The following is a 24,419-nucleotide window of genomic DNA, read 5'->3' as shown; positions in this document are numbered from 1 at the left end:
GGGGCTGTTGGGTGGTCAAGTGGTCTAATGTGTGCGCTTTAGACCATAAGGTCTGTCATTGAGTCAAGTGATATGGTTTCGATGCAAAGCTTGTATGCGTGATAAGGAATAGGAGATTTCTCTGGATTCTTCCAATGCCAAAGACAAATTATTGAATATAAATTGTACCATATGTTAGTCTCAGAATGATCTAGTTTGTGTTGAGTGGATGTAAAATGCTGAAAAGTCTGTACCTCTATTAGAGCCTATTATTGTTTCAACACTTTTTGGTAACTTTCATTTTGAAGATACCAATATAATGTTTAATGTCTCAATTCAATACAATATATTGGTCATTTTCAGACAAACATATGGTCATTATTATTATGTTACGTTTTCTGCCTACTCTTCTTTGATTTCCTGTTGCCAAGGGTTCTTTGACGTGGACGGGGTTAACGCGTGTGTATGAAATCATAATGTCTGTCATTGAGTGAAGTGGCATGGTTTCATTTCCCCGCTTGTACCTGACAAGGAGTAATGTTGCCTGTCCAACCTAATAGGTTTTCTCCGGGTTCTCCGATTTCCTCCCATTGCCAAAAACCCTACACTCAAACAAATTATTGAAATAAAATTGAACCATATGTTGTTCCCAAAATGACCTAGTTTGAATCCAGTCAATGTTAAACCCCATTTCTCTCAATCTCAATGTGGACATGTTGTGGACTTTGGTTCTTCATCCCATCCAAACAACTTGGCACAATTTCCTTGTCTGTCTTTTGAATCCCCAGTTGCACATGACAAGGAGTATGGTTGCCTGTCCAACCTCATGGGTTTTCTCTGGGTCCTCCGGTTTCCTCCCACTGCTAAAGACCCCTATGTGCAAGCGAATTATTGAAATAAAAAATTAAACCATATGTTAGTCCCGAAATGACCTAGTTTGTGTCGAGTGGACGTTAAACCCAATTTCTCTCTCTCTCTTTCCTTGTCAGTCTGGCATAAGCCATTCCTTTGGCTTGAAAAATGATGATTCAAACCAATGCCCCGATCACAAACCCTCACAGAATTCGAAAAAGAGAAGGTGGAAATCCTGTTGTTTAGGAATAATCTCCCTTCCCCTAGCACTGCACAAGTGGTCATAGATATTTTATGTTAGTCTTTAATTTAGAGCAGTATTTAACATTCCAATCCTAGCATATTTTTTGTTCGTTTATTTATTGGGTTTCGGTAAATTGATTAATGATTTTATCAACAGGGGTTTTATGACCTTAAACAACCAAGCACAATACTCATCTTTAGTGGCCTTAAATACTTCCGTTCTGTTGAACGAAAACAATCAAAACCCCAACGAAGGAACCGTAAATCAACGTAACTCTAATACGTTACCTCGAAGATCTAGGTATTATTATCATATAGATTAAGTTGAGCAATGCCAGCTTTTGATGTTGTGGTGGTGATTGAATTATTTATTTGTTTCAATTTTAATATTAATATAGATCTGTATATTCTCTATATAACTAAATCATGTTTTAGCTAAAGGCTTCTCCATTTGAGGAACGACATGAGGGTGTTGGGCAGGAACTCCATTTGGCGAGAGTACCTTTTGTAGACCCCACCCCCAATCCCTAACCATCAAAATATATATATATTGGTCAAAATCTATGCTAGTAGAATTTTTCAAAAATGCCATTTCTCCAAGGCACTCCATACCAATTTTTAAAAAGGTGACAATCCACGTCTTCCATATATTTGTAAATGAAGCAGCCATTGAATTTGAAAATTTGCATATCTGAACTGTTTATGAAGAAAATAAGTCAAGTAATACCAATGAGAATTGTTAGGTATGCGAATTGCTCAAATTAAAATTGGGGCATGTATTTCGAGAATGAATACATACGACACTCACACTACCCTCAACTAACTGAAGGGATGCTTTAAATTGATCAATTTTGATGCCATAATTTTTATGTAGATTATAAAGAGAATATTAGGACTTATATATGACTGAAGATATGATTTTATACAATGTTACTATCTGCCATCTAGATAAACATCTATTGTTCTAGCATGTGGTTTTGGTTGCAGTATTCTATTTTCAGCAGAATATTCCACATTTTGTAGGCTAGATTCTCACTAAGATTAACAAAATCTTTTGAATTCCTTGAATTTTTATCCTCAAAATAATATGTGTTAAGTTTTATCAAATTATCAAATGAAGTACATAGGTTGAATATTTCTGATCGGAGGATAAAATAGTTGTTACGTTCATAATATGAACAATCCAGCGTTTACCCAGATCATTAAAATGACATATCTCGACACTTTGAACTTAAAATCGCAACCCTTATAATTCCAGGGCCCTTATTCACGAAAACTTTAACTAAGTTACAACCAAAATTTTAAGAAATACTGCAACTTCATTGGATATATGCAAATTGATTTTACTGGTCAGTCAATCGAATTGCAGTATTTCTTAAAATTTCGATTTTATCTTAGTTTAAGTTTTCGTGAATAAAGGCCCTGATTGTTGAACCTTAAATGATGATCTGCCTCCCTTACAGTTGGATATTGAATCAATTGACTTCATCTTATTCTTATCCCTAATTATTGTCATTAAAAATTTAAACGGAGGCCAAGAAAATCTGTATTGATTTGTTCACACAAATTCCATGTTCCTGAAGCAGCGACTGCGAATTTTACAACATCTTGACGTTGCTAGATTACTTCACAATTCCCGAAATTAATAGCTACGTTATCTACAGACACGTGAACAGTAGCGTCCAACCAGGGATTGTGACATCGAGACCTCCACGGAAACCTTGACATTGAACAAACCTTGAACTTTGCAACTCGATTATCACAGGTAGACATTTTAGCGGGAAAGCATGAGACTTGGTGTTCGCGACGATCGAGGAATCTGATAGGCTCACAAGCTGGGCTTGTACCCAATCGAAATTAGTGCCGAAATATGCAGGGTATTATGTGAAGGGTTGATAAGATGTACTTAGTTAAAGCGAGATCAATCCTTCTATTGAAGATGCACAAATTCCTGTATTTTGACATTTCAAACTTTGTTAGATGACTTAATTCACAGTTCTAATATTTTATTAATGCTGTTTGAACACTAATCCTATGACTTGTGTATGGAGTTATTAAATGCTACATTGAGTTGAGTTGATGGTTTGGATTATGCACAATAAGAATTTGAACACTTTGTAAATTTCTGATGGGCATTATTTGATGCATATTGGTATTTTGATGGGATTTGCTGTGGAGGAATATTTATAGCATGAAAATATATATTATGCATGTAATTTTATGATTGTTGGTAGGACTATACAAGATAGATCGAATGTGCTTTACATTCTCAAAGAAATATGTAATTTCTACATGTATATAATATTACTAAAAGAATATAAACAAAACAATTTACGATTTTTCTGTCAATCTTCTATAAATTGTATTAAAGAAACAATGTGTGATTTGCATTTTGTCGGAAGATATCAAATTTCTCACAACTTAATCCACGCTAATATGGACTCAGATTATCTATCAGTGATATTTTCATGTTGTTTTCTTAATTACATACTAAATATACAATTTGAGCAAATTGTAGTATGGCTAAAGTCTTGATAGATATTGTTTAAAAAATGCAAATGATCATCAGCTTTAAAACATAGGTTTCTAGGTTTAGAAACCAGGGTCCCCTTTTTGCTAAAGAGAATAAATATAAAAATTGTGCAGATTGTTTGAGTATGATTTTTAGTTTGTTGTTTAGTATTTTACTTTTAAGGTAAAAAAAATATCAGAAATTCCTTAGAAGTTATCAAATCATGAAATATGGATTAAGACTTAATCCTGATATGAATTTATTTTCTGATTTACAGAGGCGACATTAAACAGATATCGATGCGGAATGTAAATAATGAGAACAAGAACAATAACTATGACTACCAGCCACGGCAACCAGTTCACAATTATACCGATTCTACATTGTCATCTGGTCGAAGTTCTGATGAAGGTAGAACGTATTATAATAACCTACGACAAGACCCTGTTGATGGTAATACAAGGGGTGAAGGTCAAACTAGTTCTGGAGAAGAACATCATTCAAGAACGGGTTCTCAGGATAGTTCTGATTATTCTTATACTGGTAAGTAATGTTTCTTGTTTTAGCTATGCACAAGCGAATTATTGAAATAAAATTGAACCATATGTTAGTCCCAAAATGACCTAGTTTGTGTTGAGTAGACATTAAACCCCATTTTTCTCTCTATCTCTCTTTTATGAATAAACACCCAGAAAATTAAATAAATGTGTGTATATTGTTAACATTGATGGTCCAAATCAAACGCTGAAACATGCTTCAATGGGTTTAGTCTAAATTACATCAATTTGACACAGAGGAAGAACGTTCGACACATAATTACAATTCACAAAGAAAGAAGGACCGATCATCAACAGAACAATTACAAAGGAAGAATTGTAGATCGCCACAGAACACATATAATTACAATTCACAAAGGTTGATCATCAACAGAACAATTACAAAGGAAGAACTGTAGATTTGCTACTGAACACATATAATTACAATTACGAAGGAAGAGCTGTAGATCCAGTAAAGAACACATATAATTACTATTAGGAAGGAAGAACTGTAGATCCGCTAAAGAACACATATAATTACTGTTATGAAGGAAGAACTGTAGATCCCCTAAAGAACACATATAATTACAGATTACAAACGAAGAAAGGTCGATCATCAGCAGAAGAATTATGATATTAAAAAAATAGGTTAATGACACCATAGGTACCTGCCTAAGACAATTTGTTATGTGCCCCCCGCCCCATTTTCAATTATCAAACAGTCCTGCACACATGCACCATGTATTTAAATGAAATAGCAATAAAACTATTAGGAACCGTCTCAAAATGTCAACGTTTGTGTCTATACGAATAACCCGCGGATAGATCTCGAACCACCTACCTACCTGTCTATCCGTGTCGACGGCAGAGTAAGAAGATGTTGACATATTTCCATTTGTGATACTGATTCTATATTAAATAACCTACATTTAAATTTATCATTTTCTACCCATCCACCATATTCCGCGGGTGTCTAAATTTTGCGATGGTCCCATATTTATCACAAAATGCTCTAGCAGGTTCAGTGAACCTTTAAATCCATTTCTATTTCTCTTTCTTTGATCTTTTAGACTGATAACCCGTTTAATAGTCCTTAATATTCTAATATCTCGATATAATGTTTAAATTAACCATGTATCAAATAGAACTTGTTACAAAAAATATCAAAATACATGTTGTAAGTAGGATTATAGGATAATACTAGATTAACTACTTAAATAAAATGGTTTGATCCTTCAGCTTAGGCCAGACTAATTTGATTATTATTATTCCTTTCAGAACACCTGTTAGTATTTTCCTTCCTACTTCTTGAAAACAAATAATTTAAAAATCAAAAAATAGTTTATTGCTCTGCTTAAGCTTAGGCGGCCGACAAATTTGAATTTGGAATCTTTAGGAACACCTGTTAATATTTTACTTCCTGTTTCTTGAGAGAAGAAAAGTTTAAAAGTAAAAAGCGAAAGTAGAAAAACTCATACTTCCAAAAGACTCAAGAGACTACAGTATATACTTGTAAATAATACTTTAGTGCAATATTAAAAATTATAATTACCGGTATGTGAGTATCAAGTTTATATAAATAGTTTATATAATTACTTGGGGGATTGGATGGCCGAATGGTTAGCACGTGCATGCTGTATCATAAGGCCTGTCATTGAGTCAACTAGCGTGGTTTCAATTCACCGGTTGTACGTGACAAGGAGTAGGGTCGCCTGTCCAACCTCGTGGGTTTTCTCCTCCTGCTAAAGACCCCTACGCGCAAGTGAATTTTTGAAATAAAATTGAACCATGTGTTAGTCCCGAAATGACCTAGTTTGTGTCGAGTGGACGTTAAACCCCATTTCTCTCTCTCTATATATAATTACTTAATGTTAAATATTTTAATTCTAGTAAACAGTGAAGACATGACTAACACAAACAATTCAAACAGTTCATTATCTTTGAGATATAAAACTTGAAAATATAAAATGGTTAATTTGAAATGATTAATTATGTTTGTACTTTTGGATTATGTGTTCCTTGAGGGCGAATTGGCATAAATTTGGGATCGGCCAGTATGGCACTGGCTTGATCCCATAATGTTTGCCAAAGTTCCTCAAAATTTTCCATCCTATTTATTACTGTTAAAGACCCCTTCCTGCACACATGTCATTATTGATATAAAAATTTACCATATGTTTGTCACAAAATGATCTAGTTTATGTTGAATGGAGTGTTAAAAAAGGTGTTGAGTAATTAACAGACTAATTAATTACTCAACACTGCTTGTAAAAGTAAACAGTTATAAACCCAACACTCATTATCTAATCTAGACAGACCATTTTAAACTAAGTGACAGTAGAAACCCAATAGTTTTCTATGATTCTCAATGGATTTGATCAGTTTGCCAACAATAGTTTAAAAATAAACATTAAATACATAAACTCCTGCTAAAATAACACAGCTACATGATACCCAAGTTGTAGTGATTGGACCTTTAAGTTATATTTTAATTATAATATTATAGCAAATAAACAAGTTAATCACTGTTTGTCACTATTCATACTTTAAATAAACATGACTCAAGTCAATTGATGAATTACTATAATTATACGCTTTGATGATGATTAATAATACATATATATTATTGATTGAGACAGTTTCACACAGAAATAAAATAAATATGTGCCTATAGTTATAATAATTTTGACAGAAAAACTGAGTGAAGGAGGGTCGCTGGTTGGTATAAGAATGTTAAAAGTAGATGATGGGAAATAAATAAGTGGCTATTATAAAAATTTTGACAGTAAAACTGAGTGAAGGAATGTTGCTTGTTAGTATAAGAATGTTAAAAGCAGATGATGGGAAATAAATATGTGGCTATTGTAGTTATAATAATTTTGACAGTAAATCAGCAAGAATGTTAAAACTTGACTGTGAGAAAGATTACAAGTGTAAAAGATTATTATTTTCACATAACCTTGCAACTGAACAACATTGTATTGTATAGATTGTAAAGACATGTAGAATACTACTAGTTCATACCCTTGAATTGATCTCAGATTATAGAAAAGATATAGGACAACATTCTTTTTGTTATTTTGCCAAATAAAACACCCCTGAACGGTTGACATTGGTTCGTACAATGCAGGGACATAAACATGTATTTTAGTGGACTTGTTCTAGTTGAGGGTATCATATGAAATGTTTAAATAGTATAGAAACTTTAGTCTTGTGTTTATGTTATCGAAGGAGCTGAAATTCTTCTCTGTGTATATATTTGTGCAGGTGCTTTAAGATATATTTAGATCAACCAGTTTGGATATTCTTTGTTTAACTTTCATACATGCACATGCAAATAAATGCATTGTTTAAATGCCAGGAGTAAAATATTTTTTGTTATCCTACACAGTGTTTAATTGAATAATGGTGCTTTAAAGTATATCTACAACAGCCAGTCTCTGTGTTTGTGTTTGATAAGATTTCATACACGCATGTGTAGTAATGTATCGCTTGAACTGAAGTGTGTATGGAGTAAAATAAAAAGATTGAAGATGGTGTTGGGTTTCACTCCTCTTCCTGCACTGCTTGTTTCTGGCACTTGATCAGAAGCAGTATAACCTGTGTTTTGCTGATTTTCAACGAGATGAAACGTTTTTTTGGCTACATCATCACGTTAGCACAACAAAGGATTAGTTATGATGCATTGGTAGAATGTTTTTATACACCTAGTCACAGACAGATTGTATTATTGTTTTGACAGCCTAAATAGTTTGTCATGTAATCAAAAATGAGGGATGGAATATTTCTGACTGGGTTACGAACTTTCTAACTGTGTGCAGTTTTGGAATAAGCTCAAAAAAAAATTTTTTTATTTTTTTATTTGGGTTGTGCAGATCACAGATGCTTTATGTATATAGATTTGGAACTTAATGCTGCTATTACTGGGTGATCTGAAGTGTGAATGCGTTTAGGATTGGCTGTTATACCTTACAACATCTATGATAGAACTGCTTGCAAGGTGTATTTTAGATCAAGGAATGTGCCAAATTTATATGGATTTGTTAAAATGATAAAGAGAAGAGTCATTATGTAAACTTCTGTTCAACTTAACTAAAGGATTTGGATTAGCACTTAGAAATGCAGCCTTTTGAAAGTTATCGACGATTTCACGAAATGCGTGAAATGCGAGACCGGGAAAGTGCGTTTTATAGTATGTACTACAATTAATTATTTACATATATATATATTTATAATTCTGAAGGTTGATTTACTTGTAAATTACAGAAAGCTTGTTTGAATAACTCTGTTGAAGTCTGCTCTGATTTTATTTTTAATAATTATGTTTCAACAATTGTAGGCCTGGAAATATGGCGCTTTTGACAGCCATTGTCAGACAAAAATTAAGGCTTGTTGGGCACAATCCCTTTGGTACCTTTCATTTTGTCTGGCACAGCTTGGTCTTTTTTCTGTATTCTGTGTTTTTAATTATATGTACCCCTACAATACACAAAGTTCAAAATGTCAGGTACTTGTCCATTAGTGTCGGACATTTTGTAAGGTAACATTAAAATCATTATTTCAAGGCCGTGTGGTCCTTTACAGATTCTAGAAAAGTTTCACGATTGATGCTATTGTTGGAATGTGACTAGAGAGGAAGTAGTTAAAAAATATTTCAGCTAATTTCGATTAATACCTTTTAGAATTGTCACTGTCTTCCTACCCAAAAAGAACTGAGTACATTTCATTAAAGATACTGCTGTCTTCCTACCCAAAAAGAACTAAATACATTTCACTCTCTCTCTCTGAAGAAAAATAAAGAAATAGTTTACATTGCCTAATATTACTCTGTGGTTCACTAAGGCTGGCCTCAGGATCTATTCACTTGATTTGGTATATGCATTTGTTGTTTGTGGTGTCTGTTTATTGTGTCCTGTCCATGGATTTGTCTTGTGTAATTGTTTATGTGTGTTGTCTTACTATTTGAAGAATTGATTATATTCACTGATGTAACTAGTTGATGAAGTATGTGTTTATATAGTTAGAGGATATTACGTATATAATTGTTAGTCTGGTGTATATAGATTGAATATAGATAAATGAAACATGGTGAACTCATTATACAGATATACTATAGAAGTAATGTTGTGTCAGTAGGGTATAGCTCTAGTATTGTTGTGTCAGTATAGTATAGCTCTAGTAATGTCTCAGTAGAGATTAGCTTTAACAATGTAATAAGGAACTATGATGTTCTGAGTGAATATTGTGTTCACTCACAAACCGAAAGTTCCCGGATTTAAGCCTTGTGTTGTCAAATAAAATTCCTCAAGATATTCCATCTTTGTTTCCTTTTGTTGGATCTGGCAAAAAGTAAAAGTATGTTGTTTTTTTGATAAGTTGGAAAACCAAGGTGTCGTGTACATGTTGTAGTGCACGTAAACATAAGAATTTGACAGAAGTTGGGTGGAAACGCTACTGCCAAGGCAAAATTACCCTCACGGCACAAAGCATGTCGTATGCCTGTCTTCAAACGGTGCCTGAATGTTAAACCCTATTTCATTTCCTTCAATGCAGTGTTTGGAAAAATGACAAAAAACAACCAGTCTCAAGACCAATGTAATATATCTCAAGAAGTCCTATTCCTGTTCGTAAGACTTGATAACATGCCATCTGGTTTACTATATACTAGATTATACATGGTTATTTTACACAACTACAGATTACATGACTCATATGGCTGCTTAAAATTATAAAGTTGTGCTGTGGAAGTACAAAATTTCTTAAAGCTAATTATTATTTCATAAACTTAATACTATTCGACATAGAGGTCAGAGTTACCTAATTGTTTATTTTACAGTTGGAATAATATTTGAAAATGTTAATATTATGGAAGTTTGTATTAAATAAACATGTTTCTTAATGCCTTCTATAATGCATTTTACAGACACAGTGTAATATACTGTAAACAGCATATTACCGTTTTTATTAGCCCAGTCAGTGCAGAAAAGTAGGACATTAAACCCCACTTCATTTTATTTCAACAACATATTAATATTATACAGTATGAATAATACCATGAATATAATAGAAGGTTTTTAAGAAGGAATTCAAGACAGATGCCACTGCCTGGGTAAAAATTGCCCTCATAGCACTCTACATGGCTTATGTCTGTTTTCTTTAGACATTTAGAGTGCTCGTGGGTTTTCTTCAGGTCCTCTGGTTTCTTCCTACTGCTAAAGGACCCAACACACAAGCGAATTATTGAAATAAAATTGAACCATATGTTACTCCCGAAATGACTTAGTTTGTGTCGAGTAGACGTTAAACCCCATTTCTCTCACTCTCTCATTAGCCTACATCTGTTTTTGAACTGGTTTATTTGCCCCAACCTTTACATTCAGATGACAAGAGTTAAACCAGCTTAACTTAAGCATCTTAATGTCATTTCAAACTTAGAAGTGTTTGTTAAATGTTAGTGCATACAGTGTACATTTATCTTGACAAAAATCCAAACAATTGAAACATTTTAGTATGCTATACAAACACAATATTTACTGGGGCAAAACGTCTGTTGAATACTCATACAATATATGTACTAGAAAAAATGTTAACTTAATTATAAAAGGCTCACCAGTCCACTTTATTTACCATTTACATATCTCAAAAGTAAATATGATGCAATATTTTAAAGTAGAGACTGTTATATTGTCATTAAGTACATCCAAGTATAGCTTAGTGAAGAATGGGCTGGATTGTATTAAAAAAAAAATAGACCTGAGATACATAAAGATAGCAGTGCAAAATATATAAATAAATACACTTTAACCTTAAAGATACATTATGGGAGATAAGATAAAGAGATGGCAGTTCTCGCTATAATAGTTAAAAACTAGATAGTGTAAAGGTAATTTGCTGAAAATTTCAGTTAAATTGATCCACTATGAGCCGAGAAAGAAGCGGGTGAAATTTTTGCATAGTCTCGGTCATCATTACTAAAATGATTAATATAAACAGCATAGTCTCGATTATCCACTTTTATTGATTTAATTATCAATAGCCGTTAGCGCCATATAGGAATCTAATCCAGCCAACATCGAAGGCTAGCCTTGACATCAAGAGTTTATTATGGTCTGGATAAGTTAATTAATGTCTAATTGATAATTTAGATAACATTTCAGGCCTAAAGAAAGACTTGTAATAAGCAGATTTTGCTCTTGCATAATGCATGTTTAAAAGTTGATACAATTTGTAGATTTAAATAATTCCTGATCGAAGCCGGTTTTGATGAATACATTTGATTGTGTATTGTGTTAAACTGCCACCAGGGGCAGAAAAGTAGGATGTTTTATTTCATATCTTAAAGGTTTTCTCCCACTGTTAAAGACCCCTATATGCTCAAATGAATTATTCAAATAAATTTGAGCCATATGCTAGTCCCAAAAGACCTGGAGTGGACCTCTCTCTCTCTCTCTCTCTCTCCCTCCCTCTCTCTCTCTCTCTCTCTCTCTCTCTCTCTCATATCTTGAACTCTATATTCTGGCATGATGCATGTTCCTGAAGCAACGACTGCGAGTTTCACAACATCTGGCCGTTGCTTGTTTACTTCACAATTCCCGAACTTATAGCTTTGTTATCTACAGACATGTGAGCAGTAGCATCCAATCAGAGGTTGTGACATCGCGACCTCCACGGAACCCTTGACATTGAATGAACTTTGCAACTTGATTATCACAGGTAGACATTTTATCTTGAAAGCGCGAGACTTGGTATTCGTGACGATCGAGGAATCTGATAGACTCACAAGTTGGGCTTGTACCCAATCGAAATTAGTGCTGCAATATGCAGGGTATTACGTGAAGGCCTTGATAAGATGTACGTAGTAAAAGCGAGATCAAGCCTTATATTGAAGATGGGCATGATGGGACTTTAATTTATTTAATATATTCATATTATGTTTGTTAGATGACATTTGTCATCTGTATGATAGATGGTGACATATCTATAAAATAGTGACACATATCTGTAATTATAACTCACAAACCTCCCTCCTGACTCATTTTATACATCTTGGACTAAAACATCAAGTCAAACACAGATTTTCACAGTTTCATTGTGGAACAACTTGTATTTCCACTGAAATATCTGGTTCATTTAGTCCAGATTAGCAAGACATCTAGTAAACCATTAATTTGTGGAACAACTTCATCTCGTTCTGGAGCCACATATAGACCAGATTAGAAAGACATCTAATAAACCATTAATTTATGGAACAACTTTATCTTGTTCTGGAGCCACAAATATATAGACCAGATTAGAAAGACATCATTAATTTGTGGAACGACTTGTGTTTCCAGTGAATTATCTGGTCCTGGAACTACATATAGACCAGATTAGCAAGACATGTAATAAACCATTAATTTAAGGTAGTAGACTAAACAGTTAGCCAGTCATATGATAAGAGTAGGGTTAATGTGATAAAAGTTGTATTGCAGCCTTTCCTCTGACATTTCTGTGTTAATTCTAGATTTTATCTTTTATTTTCAGGTGTAAATAATCGTCAATGGCCTCCACGCCCTGTATCCAATCAAAACCAATTACAAGTAAGATAATAGTAATAATATTTTGATTTTTAATGTCGCAAATTGTCATTTGCATTTTTCAGACAATATGTAATTTTCTAGAGGGATCAGTTGGTCAACTATAACAGGAACATGTCCTTAAATATTCTCCTTGCTGTGTCCCAACCTCATGGGTTTTCTCCTGGTCATCCGGTTTCCTCCCACAGCTAAAGACTCCTAAAATAAAAGTGAACTATTACCCGGTATTATGTTAGTCCTGACCTAGTTTGTGTCGAGTGGCGCCATCTCTCTCCCTCTGTTTTTTTCCGCCCTTTGCTGTATCTCAAAAGGCACGATTGCTCTTTTAATTAAGGAAATGGAGGCGGTAAAACCTATGTTAAGAAATGAAATGGGGTTTAACGTCCTACTGTTCTGCTCCGATTGGACTAATGAAGACGGCCATACACCATACAGTGTGCTATGAGGGAAATTCTTCCCGGACAGCAGCACTACGGCCTACTCTTGTATCGAATTCCAACTGTCAAGGGATCTTTTATGTGCACTCCAATTTGTACACAGGACCTCGTTTTTTTTTTTGTCCCATCCAAATGACTGAACAGCTGTCCTTGTCAGCCCTCCGTTCTGCATCACTGACAAGACTAGCATCTCATTTACAACTGATTCATCTTGAAAGCTCACGTTAAGCACCCAGGAACAAACAAAATATTTTGTTTTTGTTCTAATACACATTTACATAACTGGTAAACATTGTTCATCTTATTCTCGTCACATTAATGTCGGATTATAATTCGTAGCGTAGTTATAAAAATCAACATGAATTTCATTTCATGCATAAATTTTAATATTTTTTTTTTTTCAGAATAATTGTCGTCTTGGTGACCTCATGCATAAATTTTAATATTTCAGAATAATGGTCGCCGTGGTGATTTTAGTTCAGCAGATACTCAAAATGCATACCAGAGTTCTGACAACTCGTCATCCAATCAGTCTACCATGCAGCGTCGAAACTTTAACCCCAGCACTGCATTTAGTCAGTCAGATTATTCTTATACTGGCGTCCCTGTTACTGGAAATATAGCTCTAGAACTTCTCAAACAGTCACAAAATACCAAATATTTACTTAGTAAAAGTAGTGATTTAAAACATGGCCGCTCAGCCGGAGATCTACCAACTAGTTCCATGAGTTTAAGTCAGATGAGTGAAAGTCTGTATAATTCTATCGGAACTCGCAGACCTTATATGGAACCAAAAACAAACAATAAAGGTATATATCCCAATTATTTAATGTAGAGTTAAATTTGCTCACAGCTTTGGCTCGAGGAAAATCTTCAAGAATTTTCTAGACTATGCTTACTTTTTCCGAAACTGATATTGAATTTGTCTTAAGTCCATTAGGAAAACCCTCTGGTCCTGTGCATGTACATGATGTCTTCTCTTGACAATAGGAATTAAAAGATGAGGAATAGACAGAAATAACAATGTCCAGATAAAATTATTATATTTACTTTACAGACACACTACTACGGGAGATATAAAATGAAATTGGGTTTATCGTCCTACTGTTCTGCTCCAACTGGGTTAATGAAGACAGGACGAGAGATATAAAAATTACTAAATAATGATGAAAACATAGTGTTGATAATATGTTAAACCCCATTCGTTTCTCTTTCCTTTTCATGACAAACTAAACAAATTTTGTAATTTAAAGGTATATTATTCAAGAGTTAAATCTGCCTATTGCAGGTCTTTCTATAGGCCTTAAATGTTATATAAACTATTATATAGGCATTTATTAAACATACCATAATCAACTCTCTGGGTCATCGAATGGCTCCGATTTTAACCAGATTGGCACGGTTCAGCCATTTAATGATTTAATTTAAAAATGGAGAAGCGAGGCTAAGTCTTAAATAAACAAGTACTTTGGTTACAATAATAAACAATCAGTGCACATATCTTGTCAAAACTACAAATAGTGATAACTTCGCTCAGAGTAAAGTAATTTGAATGAAATTTTCAGAATATTCATTTTACATTATCTATTTTTGAACTATTATTATAGCAAGAACGGCCAGCTCTTTATCTAAATCTTACACATTTTTTAGAGTCGATGTTGGTGTATGTTATTTAAATAGGCAAAATTATTTCAATCTGTTTACACACACAACTAGAGATATAAAATTTACTGAATATATGAGGTCTCAACTCAAAATAACCAAAACATTTTTCATTTATTTCGATTTTCTGTTTTTTTATGAAAAACTAAACAAATTTTGTAACTGAAGAGTCGATGCTTGTGTTTATCTTTTAAATAGCTGTAGGGGATTTCTATATTTTATCTCAGCTGAAAATGTCTATCATGTTAATTTTATTGGGCTCTTAAACTCTACCTGTTTGAAATATAAAGTCCTTTGTATAACACATTTTTGTTGCATTCTATGCTAATCCTAGCCTGAATTTTAAGTATTTTGTGTAGCTTGTATTTCCTGTATGAAAACTTAAAATTTTATCCTGAGTTAACATTTATCAATTGTAGTCTCTTGAAATACATTCAAACACTTTGAATACTCACTGTGTAAAGTGAAAAGTTATTCATTTTGTTTTGTACAAGAATAGTGTTGACGGAAACAATTCAATAAAACTTAACTTTCTTTTTATCGATTATGACATGCAAAGTCATGATTTTCAAAAATGGCCGCTAACTGTGGTAAGTAAGTAAATGACATTAACTTATCTTTGAATAAGTGAGCTTGCTTAAAGCAGTGCTTGACGCAGAACTTCTATGAATAGGACAGAAATTAAGGAAAGAATTGACTCTTAAGATTTTTAATATATTGTTCATAAACACACTTGCTTGAAACATAGTGTATATTTGTATTTTAATTACGCAATAGAACTGTGATGAATATTTGGTATATTTGTGTTTTAGACGATATTACTCAACCAAGAAGAAAAGACTCGGCTCCAGCAATGATTCGATTAAAGAATCCAAGTCACACAAGAAGTCATTTAGATGTTTCACCTCATAGTAGTAATAATAGCAGTCCTAGATCATCAAATAAGTGAGTCACGTTGGAAATATTTGTCATAAATTTAACTTTTGCTGGTTAAAACATTTCAAGGACAAAATAAATGGTTTCATTTCAAGGACAACAATTGTATCTTTCTGTTTAGGATTAAAATGTCACCTTCACTCTACCTGTATGGCTAAAACTAAGCTCAATTAATAGTTAAATGTATGTCGAATAAAAAAAAAACAGCTGATGAGTGATGATTGGCAATTGTTTGTAATACTCACTCAATTAGAATCGTATGTGAAACTATTTCTCTTATTTTATATTTTATGTCATCAGTGAATTGTGACAAATTTTTATTAGGACTTTAGACAAGCTAATTATCTTTTAGATGACTGCTGGAATGTCAATGCTGTGACAAAATTCTGCTAATGAAATTTGGTTCGAGTTTACCTACCATAGGGGGGTGTTGGGTGGCCGAATGGTTAGCGCATGCGCGCTGTATCACTAGGTCTGTCATTGAGTCAACTGGCGTGGTTTCAATTCCCCGGTTGTATGTGACAAGGAGTAGGGTATCCTGTCCAACCTCGTGGGTTTTCTCCGGGTCCTCCTGTTTCCTCCCAATGCTAAAGACCCCTATGCGCAAGCAGATTATTGAATTAATATTGAACCATATGTTAGTCCCGAAATGACCTAGTTTGTGTGAAGTGGACATTAAACCATAATTCATTCTCTCGCTCTCTCTCTCACCTACCATAGGCATATCAGGCAGTGGGTTGAAGGAAGGAGCCGCCACATCCCCTCCCACAAATGTGTGGGTTTTTTTTAAGAAAAGATTTTTTTTTCAGTCGTAATTAAAAGATATAGGGAGTTGTGTGGGATTTAGATCGGGACTGTCATTGAGTCAAGTGTTGTCGATTGAATCCCAGACTTGTACCTGACTTGATCAGGAATAGGGTCGCGTGGCATGTTCCCAACTTTGGGGATGTTTCTTCAGTTTCATTCCATTCATTTCATTACCCTGTGCACGTAAGAAGTATTGCAAAACATAAATAACCCAGTTTCTCTTTTTCTTTTTTTTTATCAGATATTTAACTAATTCAAGTTTTCGTCTCTTTCTTGTTAGATATTTAATATACAGGTCACAATTCTATTGAATACAATTACTGCTTATTACTGACCGATGTTGTGACCAAGCTTCTCTAGTCATTATCAAGCTTGATAGTAGTGACGTTTCGACTAGACTTCTAGTCATTATCAAGCCTAGTCGAAGCGTTGCTCAGTAATACGCAGTGATTGTATTCATAGGCGTACGAGCTGGCCGCCCCCCATTTTGGGCACCAAATGCTGGGAAAATTTGGGCACACAATTGTACTTTATTAAAGTTGTATAAAAAAAATATTGTGTTCTTGAATGTGTCCAATTTAAATTTAGAGTGTCTATAGTTAGGCAATTAAATAGAAATCTTAAGACTCGAAACCTCTATAACTTGTATATATGTTTGTTTGTTCTTTTATTTGCTATTTGCTTGTTTTAAATTTTAAAACATTATTTCATCGTTATAAGATCATTTGTCTGTAAATAATATGTATATTTGTAGTTTTATAAGAAAATACAGTTATTATTATTATTATGTAACATACTAAGAACCTAACTACATTTTTGGGGCACCAACCCCCACTGCCCCCCAGTCAAAAATTTCCCTGTATGCCTATGATTGTATTCCATAGAATTGTGACCTGTATATTCCAGTTCAATTACTAAATGTAATTTTAACAATTTGGATATTTAACTAATTGTTTTTGTCTCTTTTTTTTTTTCAGAAATTTATCTGGTATGTCTTCAGAAGAATCATTGAATGCTCGTCAAAAACCGGGTTCAAAATATAAAACACCATCAAATAATTTTCAAGAAGAATTAATGAGATTAATTAATTTAGACATTTCCGATTCAGATCTGAGTAATTATTCAAAAATACAGGTGAGTTGTGATGCTTTTATATGATTTTATGATTGGGATGGATGCTAAAAAGTGAATTGTTATACTATTACCGGTATATGGTTTTATAGTAGTGGTGAATGCTAAGCCGGGCAGAATATGCTTATTCCTCTGTGGACACCTGATATTACGTGGTTATTATTAATTTGAAAGTCTATGTACTGTTTACTGGAATTTTACTTTCATTTTGTGAACTGGTTGTTGTTGATTACCACTTGTGTGGTCTAAGGGGAGATAATGTCTAAGTTGGATTTCTGAAATTATCTCCCTTTATTAACTTTTATATGAAAAATATTGAAGGTGCCAACATCCTGTTTAATCTGTTGTATTTAATTATAGAATGGTATAGATCGAAGAAGATCACGAAGATTACAGAGAACTATGTCAGATGAGAGTTTACACAGTGTTAAAGGTGTTATAAACGATAATATCATACAACCTGCCTTTATATCACCCATACCACAACAAATTATCTCCACTCAACGAGAAGAATTATCAAAAGAACAAAGGTAGGAAATATAAACATGATATTTTAATTGTGATGGTTGAAGTAAAGTGTAAATTGAGGTCAAGACTTTTGTGGAAAAAATAAAAGTAGCGACTGGCTTATTTGGCCAGTTGATACGACAACTTGTTTCTATAAGTAATGCAGGGGGGGGGGGGGGGGATCTAGTGGTTTAACTTGTGCACTTTAAACCATAAGGTCTGTCATTGGATTCCCTGCTTGTACATGACAAGGAGTAGGGTTGCCTGTCCAACCTTGTGGCTTTTCTCCAGGTCCTCTGGTTTCCTCCCACTTCTAAAGACCCCTACGCACAAGTGGCTTGTGCCAGAATAAACGAGAGTCAACACTGCTTACTAGAACAAATGTCACTTTCAAATTTAAATAAAGCGACAACACAATTTTACACCCAAACTGTTTGTTTTAAAAGCCAGACATTGAAATCCAACTTATTTTCATTTGCTATAGTCTATTGAAGATAAATTTGCTTGACATTTGAGTAATAAATCCAAACTACAGGGAAAAATAGATTTGTTACCAAACTCATATCTTTGGAATTACTGCAAGGGAGGTTTTTTTATAATCTACAAATTTTAACATACCCTGCCTGTATGTAATGTGTAATAATTTTTTTCAGGTTATCTCCTAGAGCTATGTTAAATACAGCAAGTGGTCGACCTAGAAGTCGAACTACAGCTGATGGTAATACTGTACAAGATTCATCTACAGCATTAGACTGGTCAGATTTAGTTAATGTTGCTTCTAAAGCTATAGGAGGTAAATATACCCTATAATACTACACCAGTCTAAAGCACCAAATTTGTATACAGTGTCAACTAGTCTGGATCGTTCCAGTCTTAAGTGCTAAATTTATATACAGTGTTAAATGTCATAAACAGATTCTGTGGTGGCACATTGAGTAAAAGGCTGGTTCTCTAACCGGGAGGCCCCTGGTTTTGCTGGTAATGGCTGGGTGGTAGAATGGTTAATGCATGTGTGTTGGATTAGCATCTCTTTCATTTGAAATATGTAGAATAAATAGTCAACTGATGAATGTGTGCAGTAGCCTCGTTAATCGCTCAAAATGGAGGTAAGTGGTGATGGTTGGCATGCACTCCTGTTACAACTTCTCAATCAGTTTTTAAGTTCTGAAATATAAACATTTTTATTGTATATTTACATGTCAGTGTCTTCTTTTTACAGATGACCAGTTTCAACAAAAACCTCCACAAAGAAATAGAGAAGAGGAACCCCCTCCTCGACCACCTTCACCCCAAGATAAACAACTCTCTAGTCCGGGTGCAGGCAGGTATGTAGTCAATTATAACTTATACTAATTGTATAAACATCTGAATGACGAGACATTGTTGTCATGGTGAGGAGCATGGCACTGGCTCACTAGCCATATAAACATCTGAATGACAAGACATGGTTGTCATGTTGAGGATGGCACTGGCTCACTAGCCATTAAATCACAGGTTTTGATGTGGGAGCCATAGCGGCTCAGGGAGTAAGACACTTGCCTCACTTACCAGGAAGTCCCTGTTTCGATCATGATGTTGACAAAGAGAAAGTTCCCTGTGATTTTCCAGCCCTGTCTCCCCATATTTAAGATCCTCCAACAGTTGGACATCGAAATAAGAATAGGCCGTAACATCTCTGTCCTGGCAAAATTTCAGTATTATCACACTGTCGAGCACATGTCCGTCTTCATTAGCCCTGTGGTCCAAAATATATAAATGGTAAAGCAGCCAAGATCATTCTTGTTGGTTGTTCACTGTAGAAGTGAATACAATATTTTTAGACTTTCTGTAAATAACTATAGCCAATGTGTTTATGAAATATTATTATTGTATTTGTAGTGGTATGATGTGGAGATCGATGGTATCAAGTCCACAAGAACATATACAAGAATTAGAGACAAAATATCTTCAAATTCAAAAACAACTTGAACAGGTAAATAGTCTCTAACTGTTTATAAAGAAGATTCTAACTTGTACCCTTGGATGGTCATATCTGAACTTTCCTATTTTAAAAGCTAAAAATTACGAAATTTGTCTCAATTATCCATTTAATTATTTTTCAAAAAATGTGTTCGAATCCACAAAATATCGCAGGCTAGCGATGGCATCGAGAGTTGATTATGGGCTGGATAAGTTAATTAATGTCTAATTATTAATTTAGATAACATTTCAGACCTAAAGAAAGACCAGCAATAGGCACATTTAGCTCTTGCATAATGTATGTTTAACTTAATTGAGAGATTTGGTTTAATATTCAATAACAAGTCATTTATGCCTGTACTTGTGCATATAAGTCTCGAAATGATCTGATTTGTATTAAATGGAATTTAAACCTCTTTCGCTCTCTAAAACAAATTATTTTATTTATTACAGGAACAGCGTAAAAACTCAGCTTTAGAGAGCGAAGCTCAAAATTTACGTGAGGAAAATATCCGCCTTCAAGAAGAATCGCAAACTGCTGCCGCTCAATTACGTCGATTTACAGAATGGTTTTTTAGTACTATTTAATTGATAAATATTTCTTCATCCATCCTTCATCTTGTATATTTTCATATGATATTATTATTTCTTTCTATTATTTTATACACATGTATAGATACTATTAGATAATTGACAGGATTTAAATATATTTTACTTGTAAATTATTATTATTATTATTAGTTATTTTAATATGTAACTTAAGTAAAGTTATTGTATTGTTTACCTTTTAAAGTGTTATGAGTGAAAGCATATTGTGTTAACTAGTCAGAGACTAAGCTAGTACATTTGGTGCATATATTTTATGACATTTGATAATATATCGGTCAAGAACAACTACAATGATCAAAAAACAAACATTCAGGATATATTTCTTTCACAGTCAAGATTCTAAGCATGTAAATCATGCATTGGAAAATATGTTCAAATTACCAGATACAAATGGCAGAAAAGTGATTAATCATTTCAGTCAAATTTGCCAGTCTTTTCTCACTGACTGGCTAGGGAACTTACCAGTCAGTCAATATACATGCCATAAAATAAGATAAAATATTTGGATAATGCTAAAAATAGTCATATTCTTTGCAAAAAAAAAAACATCTTGCTAATCCAAAATAAACAAAATACATCAAAAATTAACCAATAGGCAAAAATTTTGAAGGGAAAGCCCTGATTAAGAATCTATAATTGTTTATTTAACTTTTTATTTTTGGCTCGTTATGCAAATTGGGCGGTATAATTTTAACATTAAGTTTTATGGTTCAAATAGATGGCATAATTCTTCTTAATGGAATAGATCTTAAATAAGTGACTGTTGGTATGAATTGACCTGGACTACAATACTGGACTACCGAAAGATAAATTAACATGAATACATATATAGGTTCAATAAATTGAATACATGTTAATTTGCTTGTCGTCATAGTCCCTGGTCAAGGTCACACTGAATTAAAAACCCTGACCACTTTAATGTATGTAAAAGAAGTCTATGCATAATAGTGGTGTGTATTATAACTACTTCTAAAACCAGTTTATACCTCTTATCATATGCAAATAGAATCTGATATCAAACACTGATTAAATTAAAGCTTCATTTTGATAAAAGACACATCCGTCCTGCCAATTTGAGATTGAAATATTTTGCTTCTTACATCTATGAATATTCTGTTAAGTACGTTGAGTAAATGAGCTTTATGTGTTACTTTCTCAAGGACTGTTGCAAATTTTAAGAGTTTCCTCATTATGAAATAATAAAATATTTTTTCTTTTAAAAAAATCAGTTTTCTTAATGAAGCTGATATTTATTAAAAAAAAAAAAAAAAAAAGATAAATTTCTTAAGGAAAAATTTTCATAAGAAAAAACGAAGAGATTTTCATAGTGGATTTCCTGATGAAATCCAGAAGATTGCTAAAGAGATTTTCTAATTAAGTAGAATGGTGTAACTAATAGTTTCTTATTGCAAGATTAACATAGGAAGATTCCTTATGAAATGTTAATGCCAAAAGAGATTTTCTGATCGAAAATCAAATGGTTATGTTATGAGAAATCAAGGTTTATTTTCTTACCATATTTTTAAGATTTTCTTAAAAATGCTAAAGAGATTTTCTTAACAGAGACTTTGTAATGATAACTAGTTTATCTGGATAGGTCTTTTATATGACTGCAAGTCGCTTGACGGTCAGTGTGCCATAGAACAAATATTTTCTACATGTAACCAACCATCTACTAAATAAAGACAAAAATATTCATGAATACTTTCAAAATATTTTGAATCTTCAATGTCATGTTGTGCAATTTCTCATTATATTTTATTCTTGTATGACATAGCATAGTCTTTATTTTGTAGTTTATGAAATAATCAACTATAAATGTATCATATTATATAATCAATAAGTATTAATATATCACATTTATATATTATCATTTATTTCATATTTATAGCAGATAGTCCAAAACCATAAATCTTTTGACTTAGTTTTACTCAAATTTCTGTCGCTTGTTGCCTAATGGTATCACTGTTTTCATCTTTTGGCATCAACACTGTTCAAAAGAGGTGTTGAATCTTCGGTCATATGCTGAGTTGCAAATTTGAGTAATTCTTCATTTGTGTGATAAATAATTTATGGTCCTGGACTCGATTAATAGTATAAATTGTATCAATGGCATTTAGTAATTAAACTGGAAATACACAGGTCACAATTCTGTGAAATACAATTATTGAGCGATGTTTCAACTAGGCTTCTTTAGTCTTTATTATTGCTTTGGGGATCATGTGGGTAAGATGCTGGCTCGCTAGCCTGGAGGTCGGGTGTTCAATCCCTGCACTGGCCGAGAAAGTTCATCCAGATTTTCCGGCGTGGTTTCCCCTTGTCAGTGGTGCAGGACGGAGGACCTGACAAGGACAGCTGTCTAGTCAGTCGGATGGGACGAAAAACCGAGGCCCCGTGTACAAATTGGCGTGCACGTTAAAGATCCCTTGGCAGTTGGAATTCGATATAAGAGTAGGCCGTGGCGCCGCTGCCCGTGCAAAATTTCCCTCATAGCACACTGTATGGCATATGCCCGTCTTCATTAGCCCAGTTTAGGAGCAAAACAGTAGGACGTTAAACCCCATTTCATTTCATTTATTATTGCTTGATAAGAAGGAGAGAAACCTAGTCGAAATATCACTCCGTCATAAACAGTTATAGATTGTATTCCATAGAATTATGCCTTGTGTAATTAATAGTATGTTAAATGTTATAAACTATTTTCTATTGTTATTTGAGTAGTCTATTCTATACTGTAATTATTATGTACAGCAGAAGTATTTAATCAAGTGTGAGAGACGAACACTATGTTAAACTGAAACATACAGAAATAGAAAACTGTTTTATAAAACTATATAAACGATTTGTTTTCTCTTTGTAACTCAAATATTCACAAAAATGTATTAGGAGCAGATGATAAAAATATTAACCACTAGCAGTTGACTCGCAGTAGCACGGGTATAGCTATGAACCAGAAGTAGTAGTCCATCGTCGCCAAGCCTATGTTACTCCTTCGTCTGAGCTATCTCCCTATACACCAAATTTCAGTCTTGGGACAACCCTAGTGTAGCTTCTATCCCCCGTTAAACCGTGAAAGCAGATACAAACAGAGCAAAATTTCCCAATAATAGGCAATTCAATTCGAAATTACACAAAATGTCAACTGACCCCCCCCCCCCCACCACCACTTCTGCATATCAAACTAATTTTGGTACCATTTGTTAAGAGTAGGCTGTAGTGCAGCTGTCCAGGCAAAATTTCACTTATAACACACTGCATGGAGTATACATGTACCCATCTTCATTATCCCAGTCGGTGCAGAAAATTAGAAACCCTATTTGAACCATTTATATTACAAACCATACATTAGCTTTGAAGAAATCAACAGATTTAGTTGATTTTACTTTAGCCTTCAACCCAGTCTGAACACAGCGCCTTTTTGCATATTTGTGAGATGGAAATAGAAGAATGGCGATTTAAATCAAAGTTTCAAAGCCTAACAAATGGAAGCAAACAACTTGTGAGGGGAATTCACACAGTTGTGACTAGTTTGCAAAGAATATCACCTCAAGACCGTCTGTGATCCAATGGCATGCAATTGGTCAGGAAATTACAACTGTAATGAAAATAAACTTCCATACAACTATGCCACAAAATCACTAAAGGACAATATTCTTATAAATCTGAGATTTGT

At 33.7% G+C, this 24,419-nt stretch overlaps 1 protein-coding gene across 7 annotated transcripts in view; it reads left to right on the top strand.

Moving 5' to 3' along the window:
* The window catches only part of LOC126822220 (signal-induced proliferation-associated 1-like protein 1), a 107,666-nt gene extending 84,081 nt beyond the window's left edge, over positions 1-23,585 (top strand). For 4 of the 7 annotated variants that reach the window (XM_056101290.1, XM_056101293.1, XM_056101291.1 and 1 more), the window contains 11 exons: positions 1,232-1,375; positions 3,864-4,129; positions 12,646-12,701; positions 13,587-13,944; positions 15,610-15,742; positions 17,518-17,674; positions 18,032-18,201; positions 18,832-18,971; positions 19,398-19,503; positions 20,057-20,150; positions 20,591-23,585. In XM_056101290.1, coding sequence (XP_055957265.1) covers positions 1,232-1,375; positions 3,864-4,129; positions 12,646-12,701; positions 13,587-13,944; positions 15,610-15,742; positions 17,518-17,674; positions 18,032-18,201; positions 18,832-18,971; positions 19,398-19,503; positions 20,057-20,150; positions 20,591-20,725 — 1,759 coding nt within the window. In that variant the 3' untranslated portion in view covers positions 20,726-23,585. Of the gene's footprint in view, positions 1-1,231; positions 1,376-3,863; positions 4,130-7,500; positions 8,315-12,213; positions 12,525-12,645; positions 12,702-13,586; positions 13,945-15,609; positions 15,743-17,517; positions 17,675-18,031; positions 18,202-18,831; positions 18,972-19,397; positions 19,504-20,056; positions 20,151-20,590 lie in introns of those variants that run through there. The other 3 variants (XM_056101294.1, XM_050550996.2, XM_050550997.2) reach the window with 3 other exon arrangements.
* Positions 23,586-24,419: the final 834 nt, after the last annotated feature.

This window comes from Patella vulgata, chromosome 5, assembly GCF_932274485.2.
Source record: "Patella vulgata chromosome 5, xgPatVulg1.2, whole genome shotgun sequence".
Classification (NCBI taxonomy): domain Eukaryota; kingdom Metazoa; phylum Mollusca; class Gastropoda; family Patellidae; genus Patella; species Patella vulgata.
Note: the sequence above shows the minus strand (reverse complement) of the source record. Positions and strands in the feature narration are given on the sequence as shown.